The 26,500-nt window shown below is 35.6% G+C and overlaps 6 protein-coding genes across 6 annotated transcripts; all 6 read right to left on the reverse strand.

The window, feature by feature from the left end:
* Positions 1 to 2,450: 2,450 nt before the first annotated feature.
* On the reverse strand, positions 2,451 to 2,744 carry LOC120260122. Its single transcript, XM_039267560.1, has one exon. The coding sequence runs from the start codon at positions 2,742 to 2,744 to the stop codon at positions 2,451 to 2,453; it is 294 nt and encodes a 97-aa protein (XP_039123494.1).
* A 796-nt stretch (positions 2,745 to 3,540) lies between these two features.
* LOC120261418 lies at positions 3,541 to 11,122 on the reverse strand. The gene is given in 6 exon segments (XM_039269303.1): positions 3,541 to 3,950; positions 8,183 to 8,558; positions 8,560 to 9,221; positions 9,482 to 9,742; positions 10,963 to 11,016; positions 11,018 to 11,122. Coding segments are annotated over 6 exon segments (1,491 nt in total). The 5' UTR covers positions 11,063 to 11,122; the 3' UTR covers positions 3,541 to 3,857.
* Positions 11,123 to 12,195: 1,073 nt separating this feature from the next.
* On the reverse strand, positions 12,196 to 14,814 carry LOC120261856 (replication stress response regulator SDE2-like). The gene is given in 5 exon segments (XM_039269861.1): positions 12,196 to 12,207; positions 13,503 to 14,008; positions 14,114 to 14,272; positions 14,274 to 14,677; positions 14,679 to 14,814. Coding segments are annotated over 4 exon segments (1,098 nt in total). The 5' UTR covers positions 14,736 to 14,814; the 3' UTR covers positions 12,196 to 12,207; positions 13,503 to 13,530.
* A 569-nt stretch (positions 14,815 to 15,383) lies between these two features.
* Positions 15,384 to 16,196, reverse strand: LOC120261910 (non-specific lipid-transfer protein A-like). The gene is made up of 2 exons (XM_039269930.1): positions 15,778 to 16,196; positions 15,384 to 15,601 (listed from the first exon to the last, which is right to left on the reverse strand). Exons 1-2 carry the CDS (start codon positions 16,122 to 16,124, stop codon positions 15,586 to 15,588), a joined length of 363 nt encoding a protein of 120 aa, XP_039125864.1. The 5' UTR covers positions 16,125 to 16,196; the 3' UTR covers positions 15,384 to 15,585.
* Positions 16,197 to 16,292: 96 nt separating this feature from the next.
* LOC120261909 lies at positions 16,293 to 20,639 on the reverse strand. Its single transcript, XM_039269929.1, is given in 7 exon segments — positions 16,293 to 16,927; positions 17,028 to 17,274; positions 17,277 to 17,548; positions 17,644 to 18,256; positions 18,544 to 18,761; positions 20,069 to 20,223; positions 20,398 to 20,639. Coding segments are annotated over 7 exon segments (1,797 nt in total). The 5' UTR covers positions 20,577 to 20,639; the 3' UTR covers positions 16,293 to 16,814.
* Positions 20,640 to 22,248: 1,609 nt separating this feature from the next.
* On the reverse strand, positions 22,249 to 26,336 carry LOC120260123 (endoglucanase 19-like). Its single transcript, XM_039267562.1, is given in 10 exon segments — positions 22,249 to 22,871; positions 22,942 to 22,983; positions 23,087 to 23,435; positions 23,510 to 23,794; positions 23,873 to 24,037; positions 24,114 to 24,203; positions 25,038 to 25,157; positions 25,159 to 25,239; positions 25,866 to 26,081; positions 26,235 to 26,336. Coding segments are annotated over 10 exon segments (1,752 nt in total). The 3' UTR covers positions 22,249 to 22,569.
* Between the last annotated feature and the right edge of the window lie 164 nt (positions 26,337 to 26,500).

Below are 26,500 nucleotides of genomic sequence, written 5' to 3' on the forward strand. Positions count from 1 at the left end.
TAGATCTTTCATAAGCCTATCTTTCTTTGTACTCTCTAACATATTTAATTACAAATATCCTTAATTATCCCTATCTAAGCTCAAATAAACATTAACATAGCTAGACTAATTAAAATTATATATATATATATATATATATAAAAATTTTTATATATTAAAGGTTTTCATTGTTTCAATAATATTGATTTCATTTATATTGAATTTAATTTTTTGCAAGAAAGGTGACTTGGTGCTTCCTCTATTATTAACAAATAATTCAGCCAAATGACAAAGAATGGCCATTAATTGTGGGGTAAACAACATGCATGCTTCTCATGAGTCTGTTAAGTCTTTCTCAAGAAATAAAAACAAGGACTTTGAATTCCAAGGACTTTAGGGAAGGACCTGTTTGTTTTCTAACTTTTTAATTATGAAGAAGGGATGAAGCTCAATATGTAATTTCACCATATTTCAGAAGCTCGACTGACTGAAAACATTCAAAATCAAGTCATTAAATGAGATATTTTAGGTCATTTTTTAAAAAAAAATATGTATCATTGTTTCATTCATTAACTAATTTATATATATATATATATATATATATGCATATTATTTGATTATTTTATTTTTGAGAAATTATTAAATTATTATTAAACGTTTTAAAAGAGATGTTTCTGTCCAATTAGCTAGTATTTAGTAATCACTCAGAAACAAATGGCAGCCTAAAGAAATCAAACTTGAAGACTCAAGAGTCAATATGTATATTTGTATCACTTGAAAGACTAGAAATTTTCATTTATTGACTACATATAACAACAAGCATGTCTCATGTTTGAGACTTCAACAATTGACTGATTCCATCAAACTAAGCACTGCCATCACTATCGTTTTACCAAGTCTCATTTGAACTCTAACCAATGTTTAATTAAATTAAAAACTACTCTTTTCTATAAAATAAAAAAAAATTAAAAAAATAATTAAAAAAAAGGACCAATGGAATACATCATCAGAGAGGGAGCATGACGTATAAGTGTTACACTCTTGATCATTTCTGTGAGTGTATATGAGTGCTTTGCAGTAGTTAAGAATCGTCAATATATATATATATATATATATAACAATGATGTCAAATTCACAATTACGAGTGGTTAAAATATAAAAATTTTGTAATTTGCCTACCTAGAGTTGTTATAATCCTCTAGTGCCATGATTTCGCTTTGTATGTTTTTGGTGTTGTTTTTTTTTTCTCTTAATTATTTGTTCATGCAGGTTATGATATTAAACTTTCTAATAAAATTACATGTTATGATTAACCAAGAGACTTTACTTTTAGTAGAAAAAAGGCTCATTCAAGTGACTTTAATTTAGAAAGAGAGAAGCTTGGCAATGAAAGGAACTTAACTTAATCAAGAGAGAGTTTGATCTTGACTAAGACTAAGAACACACTATTATAAGATAGAGACAAGTAAACAACCACTCTAGGATAAGCAAAACGCGTCTAAGTGAGACCTTTGAAACTTAAATAACCTCAAATTTTGATATATATAATGCAATTGCATGTCTTTTTAAAGTGAAATTGATTGATGAACTTTGTTGACACAGTCTATGTTACTGAAGTTTCACATCAGACCAACAATGTTCCTTTCCCATTCATGAAAGAAAGGGATCTGAAATGGCTTTAGATAATTAAAGGGTGCTTTACTTATTTTCTACAAGGAAAGTAACTGTTTGACTTATATTTGTTACATGGATTTGATTTGGTCATAAATCATAATCAATCTACTTTTCCTATTATCTAGTTTATCTTAAGTATTAAAGCTTTTTGAATATATCTCTTATGTTGATTTATCTTTAAATTACTCTAGGCTTTTACTGTAGGTTTTAAAAAGTATTTTGTCTATTCTTTTTTAAATAAAAAGGGAAGATTTCAAAACAATTTTAAGTAACTATTTTAACCCCCTTTTTTTTTATCTAATCTATCCTAGTTCAGGTCACAGTAGGATACCAATGGCTTTGTTTCAGTTTCCCTTTATTATCTTTATATCTCCCTCTATAATTTTTTTTTTATTTAACAAAATTATAATTCATGGAATTAATGACCTTTGTAAGCATTATTTGAACCTACTTAATTATCTATTAAAAACAATTCCATGGAATTAATGATAAATATTTAAAAATAAATAAAAGGGATGAAAAATAAAATCAAAATTGCAAAAGCAGAAACAATAGTACGTAAGTCCACCATATATGCATTTAACTTTAAATAGAAACAAACACACACCATGATAAAGAAACAAAAGACAATCATCACACAAATTAAGCAAGTAAAAAAAAATATATACTTGAAGAAAAGAAAAGGGATCAGCAACTCTCATTCTCAGATCTATATTAACTCACAAACAAACACAAATCACACAAACTAGATCAGTAGTATAACTCAAACCATGATGAGACAGACACACAGAAAGAGATCAAGTGGTTGTTTCAAAAGTTTGGAATTCTGGAGACTCCATGATACTAGCCAAAGCAGGTGTCCATTTTTGAACCTTCATAGATTGTCTCCTCTCTCTATCTATCTCCATCACCAAATCATGTAACCTTCTCTCCCTTTTATCTTTAAGCTGGAGCATCAACCATTCAAGCTCTCTTCTTGTCAGTACTACCTTAACCTTAAAAACACCATCCTTCTCAAGGCCACACCATTCTTTCTCTTTTATGTCTTCTTGGTACCATGGTGGTGAGCATGTTTCCATGCAGTTTCCCATGACTCTCTAACAACAAAAAAGAAGAAGAAGAAGAAGAAGAAGAAGAAGAAGAAGAAGAAAAAGAATGGTGATTTAGTTGAGGCTCAAAGTAATGAGTATGAGTATGAGATTATAGTATGGGTAAGACAAAGATTGGTGTCAAAGATGATAACAATTATTATATGGTTTAAGTTTCAACATTCAACCTTGTCTAAAGAAGAATACACGTGGTGGGGGCCAATCCATGACGTTGGTTCAAAGACTATTAGAACTAATTAACAACCAACTTGCAATAAGAATCTTAATCACACATTGGTGAAGTATTAGAGTAGAGAAGTAGCATGGCTTAGCTTCATCTAGGGTGACCATTTTAAACAAAAAAGAAATAAAAAGTGTGACAAAATAAAGAATAAAGTTGTAAAGGAATGGAGGCCTTTTCAATCATATTCCGGGTGTTACGGGCACTAGTGTGAAGGTTTATAACACTGTTCACATATTAACGACAAAGAAGGTACTCAAATGAAGGGGCCTGATTGAGTCTCAAGAAAGATACAGATGCTCAGCTTAGCGCTAGTCAGTAATCAGTAATAAACAAAACAAGATAAAATAAGCTATAGACAATTGATAAATGCAGCAATTCTAGTGTCCTTTAGGAAACATGAGCGTGTCATATCACGTAAGCCCTAATGCATTGCTGGCTAACAAGATCATTTGAATATGTTGATTACCTAAATACATAATCAGAAGAAATTGTATGATTGTTTAGAGAACTGCTACAAAAATGGAAATAGTAAAGAGAAAACAATATAAGTTTCAATAGTTGAAATTAATATGGGCAGATATTAGATGATAATTTAAACCATTTTACATGATACAGAATGCTGTTGATTCAAGCTTAGTCTTACAAACACACGACTTAAAATTATATAGTCATCAGTATCACGGCAAAGTCTTGATATATCTGATATCAACTATTTGAAATAGATAATCCAGAACATTCAAACATGTTTATGCAGGCAAACTTTACCCTAATTAAATGTACAAACAAGCATGGTCTTGCTCTCCACCAGATTTCAACAGAAGTTAGATGCATTGAGTTTTCTGAAGGAAAAGATTTGCAAATTTTGATTTAACTTATTCTAGCCTTTGCTTCTTCTTCTTGGCCAGATTTTCAAAGACTCCTTGTATGTCTGCTGATGTGACTGGTTTAGATGAGTCAAAGGATTCCTGCATGCAGAATACTCAGCAATTAGTCCAATTCATCTCTCTAGATGGCATCATTTGTGTGACAAATTAAGTCTATATCCAAGCATGTTGAAGCCTAAAGAAACACACCAATAAACTCTCTCATTCATGGACAACACCCAAAACACAAACAAAGGATTCTCTCAGATGTATACAATCTGCCATAAAATCTGGCATAACAAGCATTATCTTGACCAAGAATCTTAAGAAGAATCAGATAAAATACTATTTATTTTGATCAAATTGGGTAGGCAAATGCTGGGCAACATGACTGTTTTGACAATTGAATCAAAACAAACAAGTTGTGCAGGTTACACGACACAAGTGCATGTGGTTATATGGTTAAGATTCTTCATTACAAAGACAGGAAGGGACAATGTACTCTAAGGGCAGCAGACAAAAGAAGAAGAATATCTTCCCATTTCAGAGAAAAAATGGAAAGCAATTCAGCAACGGTCAAACCTGAAACAAAAGGCATTTGGTTCTTCATCTAACGCTCCCAATTAGGACTAAAGATGGCCCATAAATCAAGTGCTGCTTGATATTACCATTTTTCTTGTTTGCATCTTAGCTTTGCATTGAGAATATTAGAACTAAATGGTCATAAAATAATGACCACAATCATGATGCTGATCATCTAATAATGAAATAGATCCTCCAACTCTCAAGTGGTTTGGAAGGTATTTGCTTGAAGCAGAACAGCCTGTAAAATCATACTGCAAACAGGAAAAAATTTGCTAGCTATTTAAATGTGAAATAAGAACATAATTGTTACATCTGGGACCCTCTTCCATCTAAAAGTATGAGGACAGCATCTATGAGTTAACTTGTTGCCTTTAGTGCCAGAAAACTTACAAAGGCTCCTAAAGAATCAAGCATCTTCGGGGGAACTAATAATAAAGAATCTAAGCATCTTCGGAGAACTAATAACAAAGATCTCGTAACTTTTCATTATTTTCAATTTTTCAGTGGGAAAAATTAAGCATAGAATGTGACAGCCACCAAGAAATTTTGAATAGTAAAGTCTGTCACAAATAGAAAGGCTTTCTACTTTACAAGGTTAAATCATGGAGGTCAATAAATAGCTCTTCCCTACCACTGATTTATGTATGATTTATGTGAACATAAATAATACTACCAATGTGTTTTCTATTTGATATAAGTTAATAAGTTTGAGATGTTTTGATATCGCAACATATTCACTGAGGAGAATTTATATGTTTTCACATTGGATGTAGGCAGCAATAAACATATCTCCCATCAGGAAAGTATACAGATATTGGGAGGAACCTTCTTTCAGCTCACAGGCAAAGCAAGAGTGGAATATTGAGGAATAATAACTAATAACTAACTAACATAAACATGTTCTGTCCCTCCAAGATAAAAATACAAAAAAGGTAATACAACAGTCATTTGTTATGCCAATTTACAATATGAACGATTTCAACAAACTAACGCATGCTATAGATAATACCTCTGAAAATATGGGAGAAAAGAAAACATAACCAGCATTACTAAGATCAAGAATTTGCTACTCACAAAAGGGCAGTGTGTTCCTTAGATAGCAATATTTGTTCTGGTAGCAACAATTCACACAGGATTCCCTCCAAATCAAAGAGAAGAATTTGGCATGATAAATTGATTATACAGTAGAGAAGAGTCATGTTGAATATTTTATCTTTATAAAGAATTTATGGGTGAAGCACCATTCTGTTTCAATTTTCACAGAATTACTTGCAAACAGACAAATTACAAACTTAATGTTGACAAGAAAAAAAGGTTATGTCAACGAAACATAACAAGTCAAACTGGTAAAGAACATGATGACTAATTAAAAATAAATTGACAACAAATACATTAGATCTACCCAATTAATAAACAATGAAACAATAATTTTGAAGGATATTAAATTGTTTCAGGATTGTCCTAAGAAGATTTGAGAAGTGATCCTACAAATATTCTTGAAAACCTAGAAGAAACAGATGATAGAACCTAATTAAATATCAATTAGCTTCAGTTTCATAAATGCAAATGCATGCAATATTTAAAAAAGGTCAAACATCCATGATGCCTTGGTTTAAATGCACATGAAGGCAGAAGAAAATAGAGTATATACAAATGAAGGACTCAACAGAAAACCATCAAGTTGATGCAAGTATAATAAATATTCATGAAAAAGTATTTGTAAGGAAATAACAATACCAGAGCATACTAACAAAAAATTATATACGCAAATGATTGCAGAAAATTGAGTTGGTAAATCAAAATCTTTGACCCGAACCAAAACCCCATTAATTGATCATGAGTGGCTAAAAGCCTAAAATGCATGGCATATTTAAACAAACGGAAAAGTTAACCATAGGTTTTGACATTGCATGACTCATCAATAATGGTTAATTTATTAACCCAGATTAACATTACTCTATTAAACATTTCATAAATAATAATACCAAATATCTTGACTAACAAACTATGACCATGATATGAAGTATAATAGCCCAATACTAAATATCTTAACATAACCATAGGTTTCAAAAAAGGAACCCAACATATAAAAGTCATGGGACAAAGTAGAAACTCAGTCAATAAAATAACTGTCAAAATAAATTAGGATTGATTTATGAACTCACATAGATTGATGACCTCTTTCCATATTAAAACAAATAGCTGATTTCCCTTCCCTACTAGCATTTCAAAAAGAACAATCTATACTGGTACAAACTCCTAACACTACAACATGGAGAGGATATTTCCAACCATCTGCCAATACTTCCACTCCAGGAAAGGAATTGTATAATCAGAACTTCGTAGAGGTGGATTTTTTGTAAGTTTTAATATCCATAGTCACGCACCCCAAATCCTAAACTACATAAAAAATCGTTTCATCACTCAACTCAAATTTGAAAAAAAATATTGATTCAACAGTCTGAAACTCCCTCTCATTGTCATTCAAGCTTAACCAGAGGAAAAACACTAAAAAAACACCATGGAACATGTGATTGATCACATTTTTCTCTAGTCTTTAATCAATTACATGTATTTTAGGTAGCATAAGCTGAAATTGCTTAAAAACTAGAATTCGATTTTGCTTTTCACATCAACAAAACTAAGGATCATATTTCAAAAGATACTAAACGCCATATTGTGGCAAGCTCTTTATTTAATTCCCATTTGTGCACCAGCAACATAAATTTATTGTCAAACCAGCAATCTTCATTATCTATGTTTTTAACTCAAAAAAGAATATATTCCAGCAACATTCTAAGTTAAGCAAGGACACTTACAAGTCAATGCTAACAAAGTATTTGTGCAACTTATATTGTTCCAACGAACTCTGCTATCAAGCACCAGGATAATATAGAGGCGGAGACTTGGGCCATCTAGCTAATACTCAAGACATGAATCCTGCAATCTTCATTGTCTATGAAAACCATAAAATCTCAGGCTTTCCCAATACCTTAATGGACATTTTCAAAATTATCATGTAAATTTCTGAAGTGTCCATTGTCTATTACCTCCAGTGAAAAGATAAAGATATTAATGCATAATTGCATCAGTAGTTACCAAGAAAACAAGATAATCCAACTCAACTTCCTGGGCTATATTTCAAATAGTCAGGTCAAACTCATAAAAAAGCACAACTTTGTAGTAGCAGATGCATTTCTCAAATGTACTCCAAAGAATTAGAGGGAAAGGAAAAGTCATCACATAGAAGAACATATTATTTAGATTAAGAGGCCATTTGGTTCGTGGTAATGACATATTACCACATAACAAGATTACCATGGTAATATGAGTGGGAATGTTATATGGTTGGGAATTTTGCAGTAATTTGATATAACCATGTTTGGTTAGGAACTCTTACTACCGGAAATAATTCATTGTTATGTTTGGTTGCCATGGTAATCAATTTGTTAAAATATAAAAAGTTATAAGATTACCACGGTAATCCAAGATAGACACCAAATTTTATGGTAATAGGATTACCAACCTTCTTAGTAATATTTATAAGTTGGTAATGTGATATTACCATCCAGATTACCACCGGTGCAATACCAAACGTGGTAATATTTTTAGATTACCACGTAACACATGGTAATCTTTCTACATTACCGCAAACCAAACGGCCCCTAAATGGAAATAGACATGAGGGCCTTAGGACCAAGAGGCCAATAAAACAAAAAACATGAAAAGTACTCAGCAAGAAGGCATACCATGAAGGACCGGAGTTCGTTCTTCATGTCAGCAATGCCACTCAAGAGTTCAATCTTTTGAACATGACCCAATTTATCAAGAAAGTTTAATTCAGCTCCTTCCTGATTCTGTAAATTCTCCTCCCTCTTCTGCTTTGCCATTTTCTCATATTCTTCAAGTGAATCCTCACTGTCAATTATATAGTTAATATCCTTCTGCTTATAGAAATCAGAACAAGTTTTACATCTGCAGAGAAGATCTCTCCATTTCTTGGAAAGAAACAAAGGTTTCCTCTCCCCCATGTCAATGGATATGGTATTTATGTCGGTGCCAAGAATGCAGTCAGAAGTTGCAGCTAGCGCAGGTGGTTCACCAAGAATACATTCAGAACTTGGAGATATATCAGTTTGCCTTGCCTAGAATGCATTCAGAACTACAAGCTATATCAGATGTTTGGCCAAGAATGCTTTCAGAACTAGGAGCTATATCAGGGGTTTGGCCAAGGAAACTTTCAGAACTAGGAGCTATATCAGGTGTTTGGCCAAGGATGCTTTCAGAACTAGGATCTATATCAGGGGTTTGGCCAAGGAAGCTTTCAGAACTAGGAGCTACATCAGGTGTTTGGCCAAGAATGCTTTCAGAACTAGGAGCTATAACAGGTGTCCGGCCAAGAATGTTTTCAGAACTAGGAACTATATCAGTTGTTAGGCCAAGAATGCTTTCAGAACAAGGAGCTATGTCAGAAGCCTTTTCTGAACTCAAACCACTTGTATTTTCTCCATGTAAGGAATCTTCAGTGGCCACAACCTTAGATTGAGCATGCTTACTCAAACATTCCATCATACACTCAGCACCATTGCCATTTTCAGTTTCAAAATGTGTTTGCATTGACGAGTCATGTTGCTTCAAACTTACTTCATCTGTGCTTATCACTGGATTCTTCTGCCTCAAGGTAGCCCAGATAGATGAAGGATAAAGTTTTAAGAACGAGAAACTAAGTGCACAATCTTGGCAGATGAACTCTTCATATGTTGGTTCTCCCTCCTCATCTCTAGGTATCTGAAAAGGAAGCAACAGCAGCAGCGATTTTACAGCATGTAACAAGAAGCTTGCGGCTGAATAGTGAAATTAAAACAAAAAGCACTACTAAAAACCATTGTCTGAAAAATTTTCCACTTTTCCACAGTCATTTAACTTTGCTAATGAGATTATAAGAACCAAAGAATTTCAAAAATGCATTTTCCAAGTGTGGAACAGGAAAAACAACACATTCCAAGAACACAATAATGTCAGAACACAATAATGTTAGAAGAAAGAACCTCTTCAATAGAGTTGAGGCCAAGGTGGTTCTCATGAAACCAATCTTCACAGATACAGCATTGTATCATCTCAACCTGCTCTTCAGCATTTGGATCAGGGTAAGGGCGGCCACATATGCAATAAGAACCTGTAAAGTTCTTGTTATATGAGTTGTCAACATTTTCAGGGTCTTTACTTGGACAAAGTTTGCAGAAGAGCTCCCCAAACTTTGAATTTCCGCAGTCACATCTGAACTTTCTCTTGGTCCACAGCTCCACAACCTTATTCCCACACAATCAAAGTCAAGTTCATGAAAGGCAAGCATAAAGGGAAAAAAACAGGGTCTAAAATTTAAATAACGAAGTTATTTACTTACAGAATATTAGCACAACTATTTAAAACCATTGTGAGCATGGAGACAAAGCTAGAAAAAGATCCTAAGTGTCATATTACGGGAATAATACAATAGAACAGACAACATTCAAGAATAGGCCAATTCTTTCTGAGAAACTGAAAAAGAATAATATAAAGCAGGGAGATACGTGGCCCATATCACACATACCCCACCTATTAATATGGTGCATAAGAAAAACATATAATACCAGAAATTTACAGAAATATGCCTATTTGACGTGTGCAACTCAAAAGAAGGAACAGCCCTTCTAGGGTAAGCAAAAGAATAGTTTTATCTCTTTTAATGTGTGTGTCCGCACACGCACTTGCGCTGGTAGAAATTCAGTATTGTTAAATGCAAATAAAATACATATCAGCTGAACTCAGTTCAACCCAAAAGCTTAAACTAATAGGATGGGAGACCTAGACTTTTATATTTTCGATTCATATTTATCAAATCACCTGATGTGAGACTATTAGTTACTCTAGAAGGTATAAACTTGAGTTATTATTTATGCAAAAGAATATTGAAATGAGTAAAGAAAATAAAAGGAGGACTTCCTAGGATGGATGGGAAGTTACTCTTGTTGAGTCTGCTCACAAGCTCGGCACGGTTGACATATGCAAGTTGCAATATGTAAGGCCAGTGTCTTATGAACATACAGAATTTAGCATGGTTTGAGTGCAAAGGTGGATTTTACACACAGATATACAGAACTTTTACTTGATTAGGATACCATATCAGAATTTTAAAAATCCATTAGGTAAGGCTAACCACGCATAGCCAAAGCAAAGCTTAAGGTTAAAATACTTAAGGTGAAAATAATTTAACTAAATAGACAGCATGGAAACATAGCCAAAGAATAAATGCCAAAAATCGCCAAGAAAAACTGAAGCTAAAGTTTGAGAATGCATCCTGGACATGGATCAACTGACAGCATCCAGAGCAGTCCTAGAGCCTCATAAGAATATAAAAAATAAATAAATAAATAAGAAACAAAGCTTAAGACGCACATGAAACTAACAGATGGCAACTAAGATTAGGATTCTCAAGCCACAGGATGACAAGATCTTACAAAGAAATGATGGAACAAGAAACAATGGCTACCTCATGGCCATCATGGCAGGAAAGGCTGCAAGCAGTGCAAACCCCAGTATTACCCAGCTGGGGCGCAAGTTAGGCATGAGAAAATCGCCTGCCTTTTCATGTAACCCTTTGAGTATGTACACTCCTTGCCCTCATCCCCTCCCAACACCAAATCAGCCTCCTAGGGTTTCCAAAAAACAAGCACGACCTCAACATTTCCACAATAAAATCATCCCAAATTTAGAGAAAAGAAAAAAAAGAGGAAAAAATCGACACATCAAACTAAAAAAATAAAAACAAAACAAAACAAGCAAATACCAGCTCCTCATCCTCGAGTCCCTTGATATACTCATCGATCGTCACGGTCTGCTCACCGTCATCCTCGAAATTATCAGCCATTACTCCCGACGAAGAAAACCAGCAGTATTAATCGATCTAGGGTTTGAGCACAGAAGGGAGAAGGAAACCCTAGATGGGAAAGTGAGAAGACGGATCCATGGGGAAGAGCAAAGCAAGGGGAGGATTGGGAGAGCGGAAGGGGAAAGAGGGGAAATGGGGAGAACGAGAGAAAGAGAGAGAGAGAGCTCGAGCTTATTAGATTGTGAGAGACTTTGAGAACGCGAAAGAGGGGAGAGGCTCTCTTCATTATATAGTGGGCTTTTGCACGAAAGAGAGGTTTGGGTGAATGGAGGATCGTATTCTAGTTTCCCGCCAAACCATTCTGAAATGGTTTGGATGGATTTGTTTAGCCACGTGATGGAACTCAACTTAGGAACAATGCAACCAATTGCTTCACTCTAATTAAATGCTGGAGATAATGATATTATTATGAGATTTGTCATAATTCATCCAATAATCATTTTGCTGTATTTTCCTGGGTGTATTTAGCATGTTTTCATATGTTTCTTTCAATTCAAATCCAAATAATAATAATAATAAGAATAAGAATAAAAAGAATGTGGAGAACAAACAAGTTTAAGTTCCATCATATAGAATACAGAGTTACAAAGCATAGCAGCAGAGAGGAGAATTCACTGATTTACAAGCATATGAGTCACTGGTTTAAAGTTTAAACAAGAAAGAAGAAGTGGTGTATAGTCTTCTTCATTTGATAGTACATGGAGGCCTGGCAAGCAACTTCTTCGGCAACTTATCAAGGGGAGTGGTCTTCAGAAGGAAAAGTCTCGCGGCGCGCTCTGACAGAGTACCGCCACATTTGAGTCCCTTCGCTTGAAGCTCGGCTTTTAGTCTTTCCATTCCAAGTGACTACAAGAAAACCATTCATTGTGAGTCATAACAAGCTTGAATAAAAGCAGTTGCACAACTAACTACCAAGATTGCAGTGGCCAGGTAGGTGAACCACAGAATGCAATCAATTCAATGGTTAAGTGGTTTTACATAAGTTCATCTACCAGATAGAATAAATTAACCTTGACAAATTTACCATTTTAAAAAATATATGGAATACATTATCCTGGAAAAATAACAACCACCACCAGCAAAATAAAATGGGCATGCTATAGTTTGGGTCTAAGGAAACAACAAGTATTTAGTCAGGGATTTGTCACTTGCTATACAAGACAAAATGACTTGTCGATTGAGAAAATAAATGCTTAAACATTCTGATAAAAATCAAGTAAAAAAAGCAATTCAACAGTGTAATTATAATACATATGTATATATAGAAAACAACTAACAGTTCTTTCTCTACTAAATATAAATTTTAAATCATTTGATAGCATAATAATTCTGCAGCTTGTTTCTATTTAATTTTTGCCAAAACACTTAAATAAATGCATTTCTCAATCCAGTAAAACGATATTATTCTTTATGTTAATCCCATAGCAAGGCCGCTTGCCATCAACTAATGTTTGAGTAAACATACTCCGCAATTTGCATCCATTGCTTGAAATTCTTGAAAACAAGAACACCAGTTATTTTTCCTCTTTCGGCATGCAATCCAAGAAAACCTAGAAACTAGATATCGTTTCAAAATTTCACAAGAATATTAACTGTCCCTCTTTTAAACTATTGCACAGGTTGATTGACACTAACCATAATCTGTCTCTTCTCACCCACTACCAACGAAAAAACAATTCAGCATCAAAATGTGGCATGTAAGAAAATACAAGATCTAATGTTGACAACTAAAAATAATTCCAAATCAACCAAACAAAAGTTGTGTGAATGACCGCCCATCCAAGAGAGTTATTCAACAGTTTCATGCAAATAAACTTTCAAAGGAAAAAGTTTATAACGCAGACTAAATTAGAATTTATTTAAAAGCTATCACATTCTTCCTATACAAATAGTCAATGTAGCATAGGATGGACGCAAACAAGGCCAAATCTAATTATTTTGAAAAGTGCATCTGCTAAAAGGTGTTTATTCTTGTAATTGTTAATACGCCTGCTTCTATCAAAGAATTCAATATAACATAATACGACAATAACGTTTTAGGTTTTCTTGTTGCCATGATAGTTTAAACAGTTAAAAGCCTAGGCATCCAATGTAAAAAGGAAGTAAATACAAATCTGAGAGAAGAGACCATATCCATTTACCTCCAATTCTGCTGCTAAGTTGAAATTCTCAAAGGTTCAATGGCTCCTCTAATCCCGGAACATCAACACTCTGTTCAACAATCTCTTTGGTAACAGATTCACATTCATCTACCCTCTCTGCAACTGGTTTCAGCTCCTGAGTCTCCACACTAGAAACCACCACACTCTCCTCAACAAATTCCACTATTTTCTTCTCAGCCTCAACAGAATCATCCAAACCAGCATAACTTTGTTTGCATCCTTTATCCTCTTCAGCAGCGTCCAGACACTTGACATCCTCTTCTTCCAAATTACTCTTCCCTGAACATCCACCAGACGATTCTCCATCCGACTGACCAAATGTAACTGATCCCCCACTACCCTCTCTCTCCTTAGCTTCAATCTCAGACACCTTATCATCACTCACCACAGATTCCTCATCCTCTTTTTCCTCATCATCTTTTTCCTCATCATCCTCATCACTATCCATATCACTATCACTGTCATCCAGTGTCTTCTTGCCCAGCCTACAACAACAACAACATTAAACCCAGTTAGCAAACTTCGCACAAAAATAAGTGAAATTTTTTATCCGAAATACAAATCAATCCAAGAGAACCCGACAAACTCACCATATTTTCAAGCGCTTTGAATCGGGATTGGTTAAAGGCCGCACCTTCCTCTTCGATTCCCTGTAAAGTACAAAGGACTGCCGCACTGACTCATCGACTTCCTCCATACACCTTGCGGCGTCCTCCCGGTACTTCTCAATATACTTGTCAACGTCTCCCAGTATTCTTCTGCTTGACCTCCTTGGCCTTCTTCTTCAAGAACTCCTCCGCGAGCTTCTCAAGCTTCCGGTCCTTAGCCTCAGCGCGCCACTCCTCGAGCCGCTTCTCAGCATTCACATGGCGTAGTCGGCGTCCGCTCATGTCTCGGCACGCATCAAAATTATTGGTCTTCCTCCCTGCTTTGGTCGCAGCGCCACGGAGCAATGACCCAAACCCACCCTTGCCACCGCGGAGACGAAGGAGCAAAACGCACGAAGGGAAGAGGCCATCGCTGGAGGCCGAGATAGAGGTTTCATCAAGGATTTCTCTCGATCCGGAGACGAGGCGCTGGAATCGGAGAGGAATCTTGGTTTTCGAGAAAAGAGAGCGCTTTAGAGCTTCACCGGAGACGGTCGGCGTGGGGAATCTGGAGGCACTGTGTTCGGCCATCGAGGAGCTTGACGAAAATTTGGTAGATCGCCATTGATGAGGCCTCGTCGTTTCTAGGGTTTCGGAGAAGCCTTTTTTGTCTTTTGGATTTCGATCGATCTTAATAATAAGAAGGCGGTTTGGAATTTCGCGGACCGAGAGAGGTATATATACATAATGGGTGAACCGATTCGAGTTGGAATCGGTCTAGTTAGTCTTCGAATTTAGAAAATGAATAAAATTACATATATACCCTTTATTGAAGTGGATAATTTTCTATATTTTTATTCAAAATTTAAATTTCTTACATACATGTCCTCCGGAAGTAAAATAATTAATCAGGTTTATATGATGAGAATTACATCATATATATGTTAGTATGATTGTTCCACGGGCAGTTGATATTTTTTATGTATCTCTGGATTAACTACCAAAATAATTAACTTAATTTCTAGAAGTAAAACTACATATTAAAAATAAATTTTATAAGGGTTAGATGCAAAACTTTCAGGGTTGATGCAAAACTTTCACTTGATAAACTAGCGAGGAACATTGATTGTATTCTATTAGTTTTAAAAAGGTTCTGAAAATTCATATTAATGAGGCAGGACAAATGTCCTGATTTTTCTTTTTAATTTATTGAGAAACAGTACAAAGTCTTTCTTTCCTTCATGCAAAATAACCATCACTGCATCTGTAAATATAAGTGAAAGATCAAAGCCTTTAAAGAAGAGATAGTACTCAATACCAACTAAATCAAAGCCCAACCAAGCTTGCTACATCTCAAGGATAACATTGGAACTTAGGCCAATGACTCCATTATTCGAAAACATAAATACAAGTGCAAACACTATCCTCACAATCTGATTCCCTTCCCTCTCTCTCCATTGCTCATTTGCTCCCTTCTAAACTGCTGGAATCCTGCCATACAAAGCCAAACACATCATCAAACTTTCACATACACGTCCATACATACACATAAAATAAACCCTATATATATATATATATATATCAATATATGTATATGAAAAATAAGCACTTTCTTAATGAACCCAAATAATAGAAGAAAGAAAGCCAAAGGGAGATCAAGAGAATACATGTGGCAGTCGATGAAAGGAGTGATGGTGAAGTTGATGGTAACGCCGCAGAGGCTGGGAAGAGAGGAAGCACGAGAGGAGTCGACATTGGGGAAGCGAGGACTAACGCCCTTGAGGCAGTTGCACACAGCCACACGATCGGCTTGAGTCGGGGCACTTCTGCCCAGGGCTGCCACAGTAGTGCAGCATGGCCCAAATGGGGATGGAGCTCTATTGGCCAGGTATGGCGTGCACACCGTCATCATCTGCACTATTTGCGGGCATGGTGGAGCCGCATCAGACTTAAGTGAAGACGAGGCTATGAGAAGCAGCGCTGCTACGAAAGATGCAACAAAGTGGTGAGCCATGAGAAATATTAGTAAACAATAGAAACGTAGCACTTGTTATTAGTAGTAGAAGTATTGATTTGATTGCAGTAAAGAGGCCTATGGTGTGTTATTTATACTCGTGCAAAAGAGTGGTGAGAGGTGAAGTTAGGAGAGGAGGAGCTTATGGCATGGATTCCTGATTGTTGTGAAGGTGAGGGGCGTTGGTCTTATGAAGGTGGCTCATTGAGCATGCATGAGGCTGTAAAAAGTATTTATCTACCAAGGTTTATAATACAGTAAATGAGAACCCTTATGCATGATGAACTTAACTTGAACACTGAAGACACAAGTCATTGCATGTTGCATGACTGAAAATTTGTATAAAGGCATATGGCAACTCAGAAGACTATGTATATATGTACATGTTACCTTAACTAAGATTTCCCGGAAATTGCCATTCTACAAAGCTCATACATTATCCTATATGACTACACAAAAACAAAGGAACCCCCACTATTAACCATTTCTCTTCATTATCATTTATTAATTTAATAGCAATAGAAATAGATGTCCTACCAAGACAGAATTTGTAACTTGCTATACTCTAGACAAATATTTACCTGCGGAATGACTAATTCACTTGAATCAGCATGGAGGTCCAACTCCATTGTCAGAATAAAATGTTGTACATTTAAAGCAGGTTGACCCTAGACATCTTTGAAATCTTGCTCAGTCCCTCCTGAGTATTTGAGGTAGTTTATCTGGGTGACAGAGAGAAGGATCTGCCAGCGGTGAAAGTTGTAATTCGAACAACTCTTCTCGACTGTACTTTATCCTTTCATCTGTTTCAAGAGCAACACCAAATGGATTCATGTCTTAGCATGAAGAAAAATAAATAGCATCAAGAATGCATGTAGTAGTAGTGCACAAGAACATTGTTACCTGCATATATCACATTCGGGTATCTGCCTGGTGAATGTAACATTTTTTCTCTTTTCTGTCTAAATTTTAACGGTGAGGCAGATGAAGTAGCAGCATTGTGGCTGAGACTTTGGTCTGCATTAAGCATTTGAATCTGTTCGTGTCTCACCTCCAATCTTGGGTGCATTTTACAGAATGATGAAAGTGCATCATTAGTTAAGAGCCAGCATCCTCTCACATCTAGTGTGCTAAGCATTGATTTGGGTATATAAAAACAAAAAGACCGTAATCAGTTAATACTCCACCGCGGAAACCTAGAAATTCCAACTTTGGGAGAGAGGACACTGCATGTAGAGAGATGTCTGACAAGAAGTCACTCTTTAGATATAAATACTTCAGTTCTCGTAAAAGAGACAAGGGTTGGATTGCATCATCTCTCAGCAGTGTATCTTCCAAATTCAAACTTTCCAAATGAATAAGATTCTGAAGCAGACTCAGAGAGTGTATTTTATCCAAGCCTTCTCTGTTCCAATCAATAAAACCTTCAAAAACAGCAAGAATCACAATCATTAAAGCACAAGCCAAGCTTTTTGTAAAGAGGGGCGGAAAAACACAATATATGAAGAGATACTATTACCTTTAACATTTGTGTAACTCAAATCCAACACGAGTAGAGAAGGCAGCATACTAATATATGAGAGAGCTGTATCATCAATTGATGTGTGAGACAACAATAATGTCTGAAGGTTATTAACAGAACCAGCCAACACAGGCAATCCAAGGGAGGTGATCTTGGTATTATTGAGATTTAGCAATCTTAAATTTCCTCCAATATGAGCAACATGCCCCACTAAATCATCTGTTATTGTGGTAGCACTCAGATCCAAATGCTGAAGTTCTTTCAAATTATCCAAGAAACAGAAACTGTGAATAGAAGAGTGTGATATATCCAAGAACGTCATATAGCTACCTTCCAACTTTGAGAAAACTTCACCAACATCAGCAAAAGTAGCACCATGAACAAGAAGCTTCGACAAAGGGGCATGTTTTGAGGCATCTCTAGGGGAGATAGAGTGGATAACACAATTACTCATGTTTAAGCTAGCAATAGAAGGAATGTATGGCACCTTTGTGACATTTGTCCAAGCTAGATTCAGGAAACTCAATCTGGGAAACATTTTCAGGATAGTGGCCCCATCATCTGAAATTTTACTGCCCCATAAATCCAAGTACTCAAGCCGAGTCAATACCTACAAAATCAACATGAAGAGAATCTCAGACACCAACAAATTCTTACAAATAAGAGCAAAAAATGGTAATTCACATAAAACTAAATCAAAACTGTGATATCTGAACCAACAGAATCAATACACACTTCTGTAGTCAACTGATTCAATAGTGTCCCATAAATTGGAAAGATAAAATGCAGCCTACCATCTTTTCGACCTAGTGCAATTTCATATTGTTTTAAAAAGAAGGCTAGAAGTGCAAACTCAGTTATACAACTAGAGGTCTTCTGAGAATCACAAAGGTGTACCTGTAGTGAAAACAGTGCCTTATCAGTGACAGGCAACCCTCCCATATCCAACATGGTGAGATTTTTAAACGAACAGATAAGCATTGCTCCATCAGTGGTCAACCCTGTTTCTGAAATAAATAGCTTCTCCAAATTTGGAATGGACAATAAATGATTAATTCCGTCATCAGTTATTCTTGAGCATCTTGACAAGTCGAACTCCTTCAAACAATTCATGCCTAACAGATAAACACAAAAAAACATATTATCATATCAGATAATCAATAGAAAGTATCTGCAAGTCAGATTCATACATGTTTCCTTCAAAAGTTGCATATATTGAAGGAATAGTAGTGATAAAAGAAATCTATATTCAAGTCTACCTTTTTTATATATAGACAGAAATGTTGGTGTCTAGTTCATCTAGAAGACAAAGAAAGGAGGCTCATTGTTTCTTGCTTATTCTGCAGCCACTAGGACATTTTTACATGTCAATTGTCAGTCTTATTCTATTAGGTTGCATATCCAAATTCTAACTCATATCTTTCCATCAAGTGTTTTGGGCAGGTGCAGGAACAACTATGCCGTAATATATCATTTCTTCAATCCAACCAAACTATAGCAAAAATAATTCGCTTACAACCACAATTCCACCAACAAGATTACAGTCCACAGCAACAACAGTACCATCCACATTGAGAGCTGACGCAAATTGCATACAGGATGGACCATCATTAACGTATTATAATTGACACCTTTCCAGAAAAGCTGATAACGGCATGCCCATCCCAGCTTGGCTTCCAGTTCTTAAAGTGTAACTATCAGGAATCCCGCCTCTCTTTTGGATATGAAGGAACCATTTTCCCCTAATAGATATAGACCTCCTATAAATAGCCAGCAATCAAGACTTTCTTTCTGGTCTCAGTTTATGGTATTCTTAAGTGTCCCATTTATTTTAACAGTCTTCCCCCCACCTTGAATAAACCTAAATTAACTACTTGTTTGCATCAACAACTCTATAGAGGTAAGCTAGCAGGACTGTTGATTCAAGCCTTCTAATCCAACAGAGGGATTAGTGCCAAAAGCTTCTCCAAAAATCATTTGAAGTTAGTCTTATAAGTTACATATCTCTATAAATTGGCAAAGTAATGTATGACAAGAAGTGAGCAAACATATTAGTTATTATGCATGTTCCCAATTGTCACTAAAGTTATACACATCAGCATCTTACAGGTCCAAATTGGGTTGCTAATAATCCTTTCACAAGATGGATTATTTCCATCCAAACAATATGCAAGTGCATTTGGAGTCAATAGTGATCATTCTACTCTTCAACAATTACACAGAAGTCATCCACCACTCCGCATTCAAGATAAGAAATAAAAAAGGCAACTCATTATAAATGAATGAACTATCTTTTGCTTGTTTTGTTCTTAATAATTGCAATAGCAGTACCACTTTGGAAGGAAAGCAATGCAGATGAATATCTTATATATCCATGACAAAGGAGGAAAAAAAAAGGCATCTTGAGGATCAAACATCATACCAGTAACCGCCCAAAGTGCTGAATTGTTGACACCCCTGCAGTCTGCGAGATTAAGACAGCGCAGGTGACGGAAGGCACCCAAATACACCATCCACTCTGCGTCCACGCTGCTCTCTCCGTTCAGCTCAACAACCTCGACACAATGCTGGAATACTCTACATAAAACACAGCTCCTTTTCAATCAATCGAATAATTTCCATTTCGATTCAAAACTATTAAAATTGATGAATTCCCCTTCATCATAAGGAAATCAAGGTTAGCAAAATCATAGCCATGTTTGCTTGAGAAGTTGATTGCTAGTCAAAGAGAAAAGGGAATGGAGAACGAACTCAAGCAACGATGGGAACAAAAGGCGGCGATGGCGGAGGCTGCGGAGAAGGGCGTCTGCAAGGTGGGCAGGGAGGCGCTCCAGCGTGCGACGCTGCCTCCGCCACCGCTCCACGCTGCCGGCATCGGCGCTGGCGGATTCGATGCACATCCGCACAAGACGCCCGCCATCCATCGCCATCGTCTGAGATCGAGAGAGCTGAGAATCGATCACAGAGGAGAACTGAGGAGCAGTGTGAAGAAAAAGGGCCCTTATTCTTGAAGAGCAAGGCATCATTCTTCAATTATTTACTTATTTATTATTCATTTATTTATATATATATAATTAGTGAATAATTTTTATTTGTCAAACCATTAGAGTAACGTATGGTAAAATTCTAACGAATTGTGGTTTATTTACTATAGAAAACTTGTGATAAAATTTATTTAATGTTATTTATTTTTACTAATGTAAATCATTGGTGATTTTGACAAATAACCCTCTTAAATATCTCATCGATTTTTTTCTAGGAGGTGAAACTATGTTTTTGAGTTAGAACGATTTTGTTTGTTTTGTTGTTTTTTTATTTGTGAGATTTTTTTTTGGATGTTGAGTTTGTGATTTTTAAAAAGAATTTTTGTTAATATGTTCGTAAGTTATTAATGACGATTGTTTTAGAGATTTGAGGAGTATTTAAAGTAAATTTTATAATTTAATAAAAAATAAATAGTTAATCTACTAAAAAAGATTATTAATTTAAATCGTAGTTTAAATAAAATTTATTACTTTCCAAATATATCACTTTTAAATACAAGTTTATCCGTATTAGTTTAAATTTTAAAATTTTCATTTATAAAAATTTTATTAATTGAATTTTTTTTTAAGTATATAGTTCACCCCCTTCTATACAACCTATAGCTCCGCCTGTTTATAAGTATTTCAATAACACTTCGAACCCTGCTTTCTCACCCATTACCAGGTGATTACTACTAAACCAGTGGTTGTTAGCTAAGGCACTCACATGAGTTTTTTTGGATAAACACCAACGTGTTAAATTATTTTATTAAATAAATTTATTAAAATTGGTTTTAAATTTAATGAGCCAGGTCCATATCTTTTTTCCTCGGTTAGAATCGAGAGAAAGATTTCAATTACGAACAAAAATTTCAGTAAATTTTACAAATAAATACAATAAAATAATTTGTTCTTCATAAATGTAGTTTTTTTTTAATTCAATAAAATTTGTCAATTTATAGTTATCTCTAAGTTTACTGGTCAAATAAGAAGCTTCTAAATTTCTACATCAGTTACTATCACAACACAATTTTAAGAGTGCCACTGCCACTGTTTATAATTATTAGCAGACTCTTGCAGAGGCTACTCAGAAAGATCAAGCACTCAATCAATTTTATCAGCGTAGGGTATCTAATAATTCTGTAAACCAAATTCTAATCTAACTCTGGAGTAGAGCTTTCTACTCACAGCTTTGTAGACTTATGTTCTTGTTGGTGGCTTTCGTCTACAAAAGCTGGTTTATCTTTTTCGCTATTTTTTCCATATTTATACTTTTAGTTATGTTTTTGTGCCTCACCTCTGATGAGAGCTTCTATTTTTTTCCTAATTTATTCGTACTGTGCTAGTTTGTACTGTTTCTTTTTCAATAAATTTGCGGTTTATCAATTTTTATATAAAAAAAATCAAGGGATTAAATGCTTTCATCATGATTTGTTATTTATTTTTCTTTCACAATGGACAAACACATTTATTAAAAATCAAAGGGAGAGTACATCCATGATTTTTGTAATTTGCTGTTCTCCTTCATGCTTAAATCATTTCTCAAAACATAAAAATATAAGAAATTTGGGAAATAATAAAATTAAAAGCCAATATGACTACAGATTTCCATAAATACAACGAACGCTAAAAAGACCAAAGCTAATGAATAACAAGTCAAACAATCTTTGAGCTTTGTTCAGTCCTAGCCATACCATGAGTACAAATACATATCTAAAAATGGAGGCAATGATGAAAGAGGATGAGCACTCTCAAATGTCTCTTCACTCCTTTCACCATAATTCCTCACATTATTATTGAACTTTCTAACCAAATACCATAAATGTTGAGAAAGACGGCTGCAAAAAGAACCTGGCTGAGGACTGTGCATAAACAATCCTTGTTAGTTTCAGAAGAGACTTCAAACCAGTGTATACTCTGAGACCCAAATTTCAGCTGGAGAAGCAGAGTGGATGTACACAAACTCAAAGCTCTTTCCAGCAGGCAAGGAGTCAATCCATGCAGGGAATTCATAACCATTGCCGGAGTTTCTAAGACCCCAGAGAGGGCCATAAAGCTTAGATATTGAAATCTTGAGGTTCTTCACAGTCTTTGATGCTTTGTTTGTCAAAATGGTGGAGTACCTATAGTATGTCTTTCCATTTGCATTCCATGATGTTGTTACAGTTTGTGTGATACTCAAAGGTGGTGATACCTTAGCAACTGCACCAAAATAATCAAAATTCAGAAACAACAAGACTAATGAGAATCATAAACAAATTTTATAAGGTACCTGAAGGAGCAGGAGAATTGACAGGCTTGGTATTAATCATCACTGCAAATAGATTAACAGAGAAAAGAAACTGGTTATGGCGTGTGTTCATTCATGTTGATGTTTATAAGCTTGAAAAATTATAATGTTGGTTTAATCTGCATACCTGGAAGTAATTGGTTTAATCCGGCATTACCGACATTGAGGCGAGCGAGTACACCAAGCAACGGAGCATTGTTATAGGTAGCAGGTTCAGTTTGCTCATAGTTGTGCCTCTCATCGGCAAAATCATCATAAGCGTCAGGGCCACCAACAATGGCACCATCTAGGAGGTTAGGATCACTGGCCTTACGGCTGAACCAAGTTTGGTAACCACCTCTGCAACTCACAAATGAAGGATTGGCTTTGATAGAGACAATCGAAGAGCCCCGGTGGTGTACTTGTTGTGGATACGTTCTTCCGTAGCCAACCATGTAGCTTGTGGCTCTTGGATTGTCTCCAAGAATGTAATCTACCTGAAGAATGCAAACATTCAAATTAAATGAAGAAATGTGTTCTATTAATTAATTGAAATCAAATGTGAATGTACCTGAGACTTGGCAAAGGATAAGAGCTCAGAAGGCGGCGCAATTCGATTAGCACATTGTGCTTTCTGGCCAGAAGAAGTGAGGTAATCAGAGTAGACAGTTAGCAGGAAGGCAGAGCTTGTTACAAACTGAAGATTATTCCATCGCTGCCAGAATAACAAGCCTCCCGGTGTCCTCTGAACATTGCGAACACCTTTTCCGATACATGAACACATGAAATTCTCTGCCTTTTGCTTGTACCTCTCTAATACTGATGAGTGATGTGCAGCCTTCCCTTGCAGCAGGAACTACATGAATGGATAAGAAAACAAATTAAAGCCAATGACAAGAGTGAAAAAAGTTATCAACACAAGAACAATCAATACCTTCGATGCGAGAACCTGCACACCGGCGAACTTTACATCCCATCCGAACTCAGTTATAGCCCATCCAGTGCCACCGAATTCATCGGCATTGTTGGCAAGATAATCAAGGTAGTAGTTTTCATCTGTGGCTTGGTAAAGCCATGCAGCAGCCCACAGGAGCTCATCCTACAGAACAATGCAACACAGTGAGATGATTGATAACAACTTCACAGTGATACATTAACATGATACACTAACTCACCATGTATCCACTAATAGATTGGTAGTAATCCTGAGCAACGGTGATACTTCTATCATACTTTGACCTGTACTTGTCCGCAAACTCAAAGAGCTGTGAATTCAATGAGAGAATTGAATTAGTAATTAAACAAAATCACATATAACATATAAACAATTAAATGAGCACAAATTGTGGCATAATCACAAAATTTAATGAAGATGAGTGTACAAATCTAATGCAGATTTAGTAACATAGGACTCAAAAAACAATGGTGAACCTTCATCAACTCCAAACAGAATCTCAAAGCCTGCTTAGAATGAAAAATGACTGTTGTGCCCAGGGTATTGGAACATAAGGACCATGTATCAGTCACTAGTGAAGGGCAAATCTGTCATTTAAGGAACACACGAGGACACCAGCATCCCATGTGAACGTGATTTCCCAACCGTCCATCCTCTCCGTGATGCGCGCAATTCACGGAAAACATAAATAGTCCTACCGTGCAACTGGACCTCACTAGTACACCTAAAGTGGGTCCCACGTAGATCGCCACAGTAAACTTATACATTACCCCTTGTAGAAATTGTTAATTAATACCCCTCTTAGGAATTTTTTTTTTTCCATGTATACCTCTCAAATTATACTTAACTAGCATTCTGGCTTTCAAAAATTACCATTTATTCCTGTTCTACAGTAGAAATGTGAGATTAACTCAGTTGTCTTTCGTCACCCAATGTCAATCATCACACATTTTTCTTAATCATAATTAGAACCAAATCATAAGCATTGAAACTATAAAAATATCTTTAAGTGTCTAATTTTTATTTTACATGCAAAAAAAAATAAAAAAATAAAAAAAATCATATGAAGTTATTTAGGTGCACATATATATAAAAATATGCAACAATGTCAGTATATATCTAGAGTTGTTTTGTTAACAGGTACCTGTTTAGCATGGTTGAGCAACTGATTAGAGTAGGCAGGATCAGAGTGCTTGAACACAATTGAGGCTGAAGCCATGGCGGCCGCCGTTTCTCCGGCCAAGTCTGATCCAGGGGTGGTTTGTATCAATGCGATAAGCTTGACGGCTTGTCGTCATGTCTTCAGGTCTCTGCCAACAATAGTGATCACTGTTGCCATCTCCAACCTGATCAACCCAGCATCATTGAGTCAAATAAGTTTCATTAGTCACAGAAATTCTCCAAATTATGGAAGATTTTACTAACTTTTGTTCACAAAGAAATCATACAACCTGAATAAATTCATCATCTTTGTTTAGTAGTACACCAAATCAGGGAAAAAGAACTAATTGAAAATGGATCATATAATTAAAATTGTTGGCTTTAGTTTGACTAACACCTGTTGCTGAATCATGAACAAACATTGTTTCTTAATCAAATATGATTAAAAAAAAAGTAATGGATATTTTTTAACTAGAAAACGTGGAAAGGTGAAAGAAGATGGAAATTTTCTGACTGAGAATTTGGAAAAAATGAGACAATGCAAAGGAAAGAATGACTCTGAAGTCTCCTCAGAACAAACTTTATAGACTCTTGCATTAAGACTAGAAAAAACATAGTTTCATGAGTGAATTGAGATAGATGCAAACAGTAAAACACTAAAAAAACAAACCAGTTACATATCAAGCAAAGTTATACACGACAAAACATGACCAAAAACCATTAAAGAGATTTTACCTCTTAAGATTAGTAAGTAGGACATTAATATACATACTAAGTTAAGGCATCAATCAATGAATAAAAGAAATGTCACCTCTCCATAGAGGACATAGGGTTCTGGGTGAGCCTTAATAAGGTAATCAGTGCCCCATTTGACAGCCTCCATGGCATTCTTAAGCTCTCCACTCCTACTCATTTGCTTCCCATATTCCACAATGCTCCAAGACATCATTGTGATTGTGAAAGCCATTGGCAAACCAAATTTCACATTATCCCCAGCATCATAGTACCCACCAACAAGATCCACCTGTTACCATTAAACAAAGAAAAAAAAATCACATCTTGGTAAACAACCAACAAATTACATGAAGAATAAATACTGAAAAACAGAGAAAAGATGTATCAAAAAGCAAAGATATATATATATATATATATATATATGTAGCCTTGCCATCCAGCAAACCAGAGTCAGCTCTCCAAGTGATTCTCTGGTTCTTTGGAAGGTACCCAGACCTCTGAGCCTCAAAGAAGAGAATGCTCTTACTAAGAGCCTTCCCATAGTCATGGCCAGCAGCAGCAGCAGCAACAACAAATGGCACAAAGACAAACAACAAGTGAAGAAAGCACAGCTCCAACACTCATCTTCAATCAAAACTAAACACTCACAATCCTTCAAAAGGTCCTCCAATGGCAATGTGCTTGAGATTTATCAGCTTAAACAGCTGAACA

This window comes from Dioscorea cayenensis, chromosome 5 (assembly GCF_009730915.1).
Source record: "Dioscorea cayenensis subsp. rotundata cultivar TDr96_F1 chromosome 5, TDr96_F1_v2_PseudoChromosome.rev07_lg8_w22 25.fasta, whole genome shotgun sequence".
In the NCBI taxonomy this organism is placed as follows: Eukaryota; Viridiplantae; Streptophyta; class Magnoliopsida; order Dioscoreales; family Dioscoreaceae; genus Dioscorea; species Dioscorea cayenensis.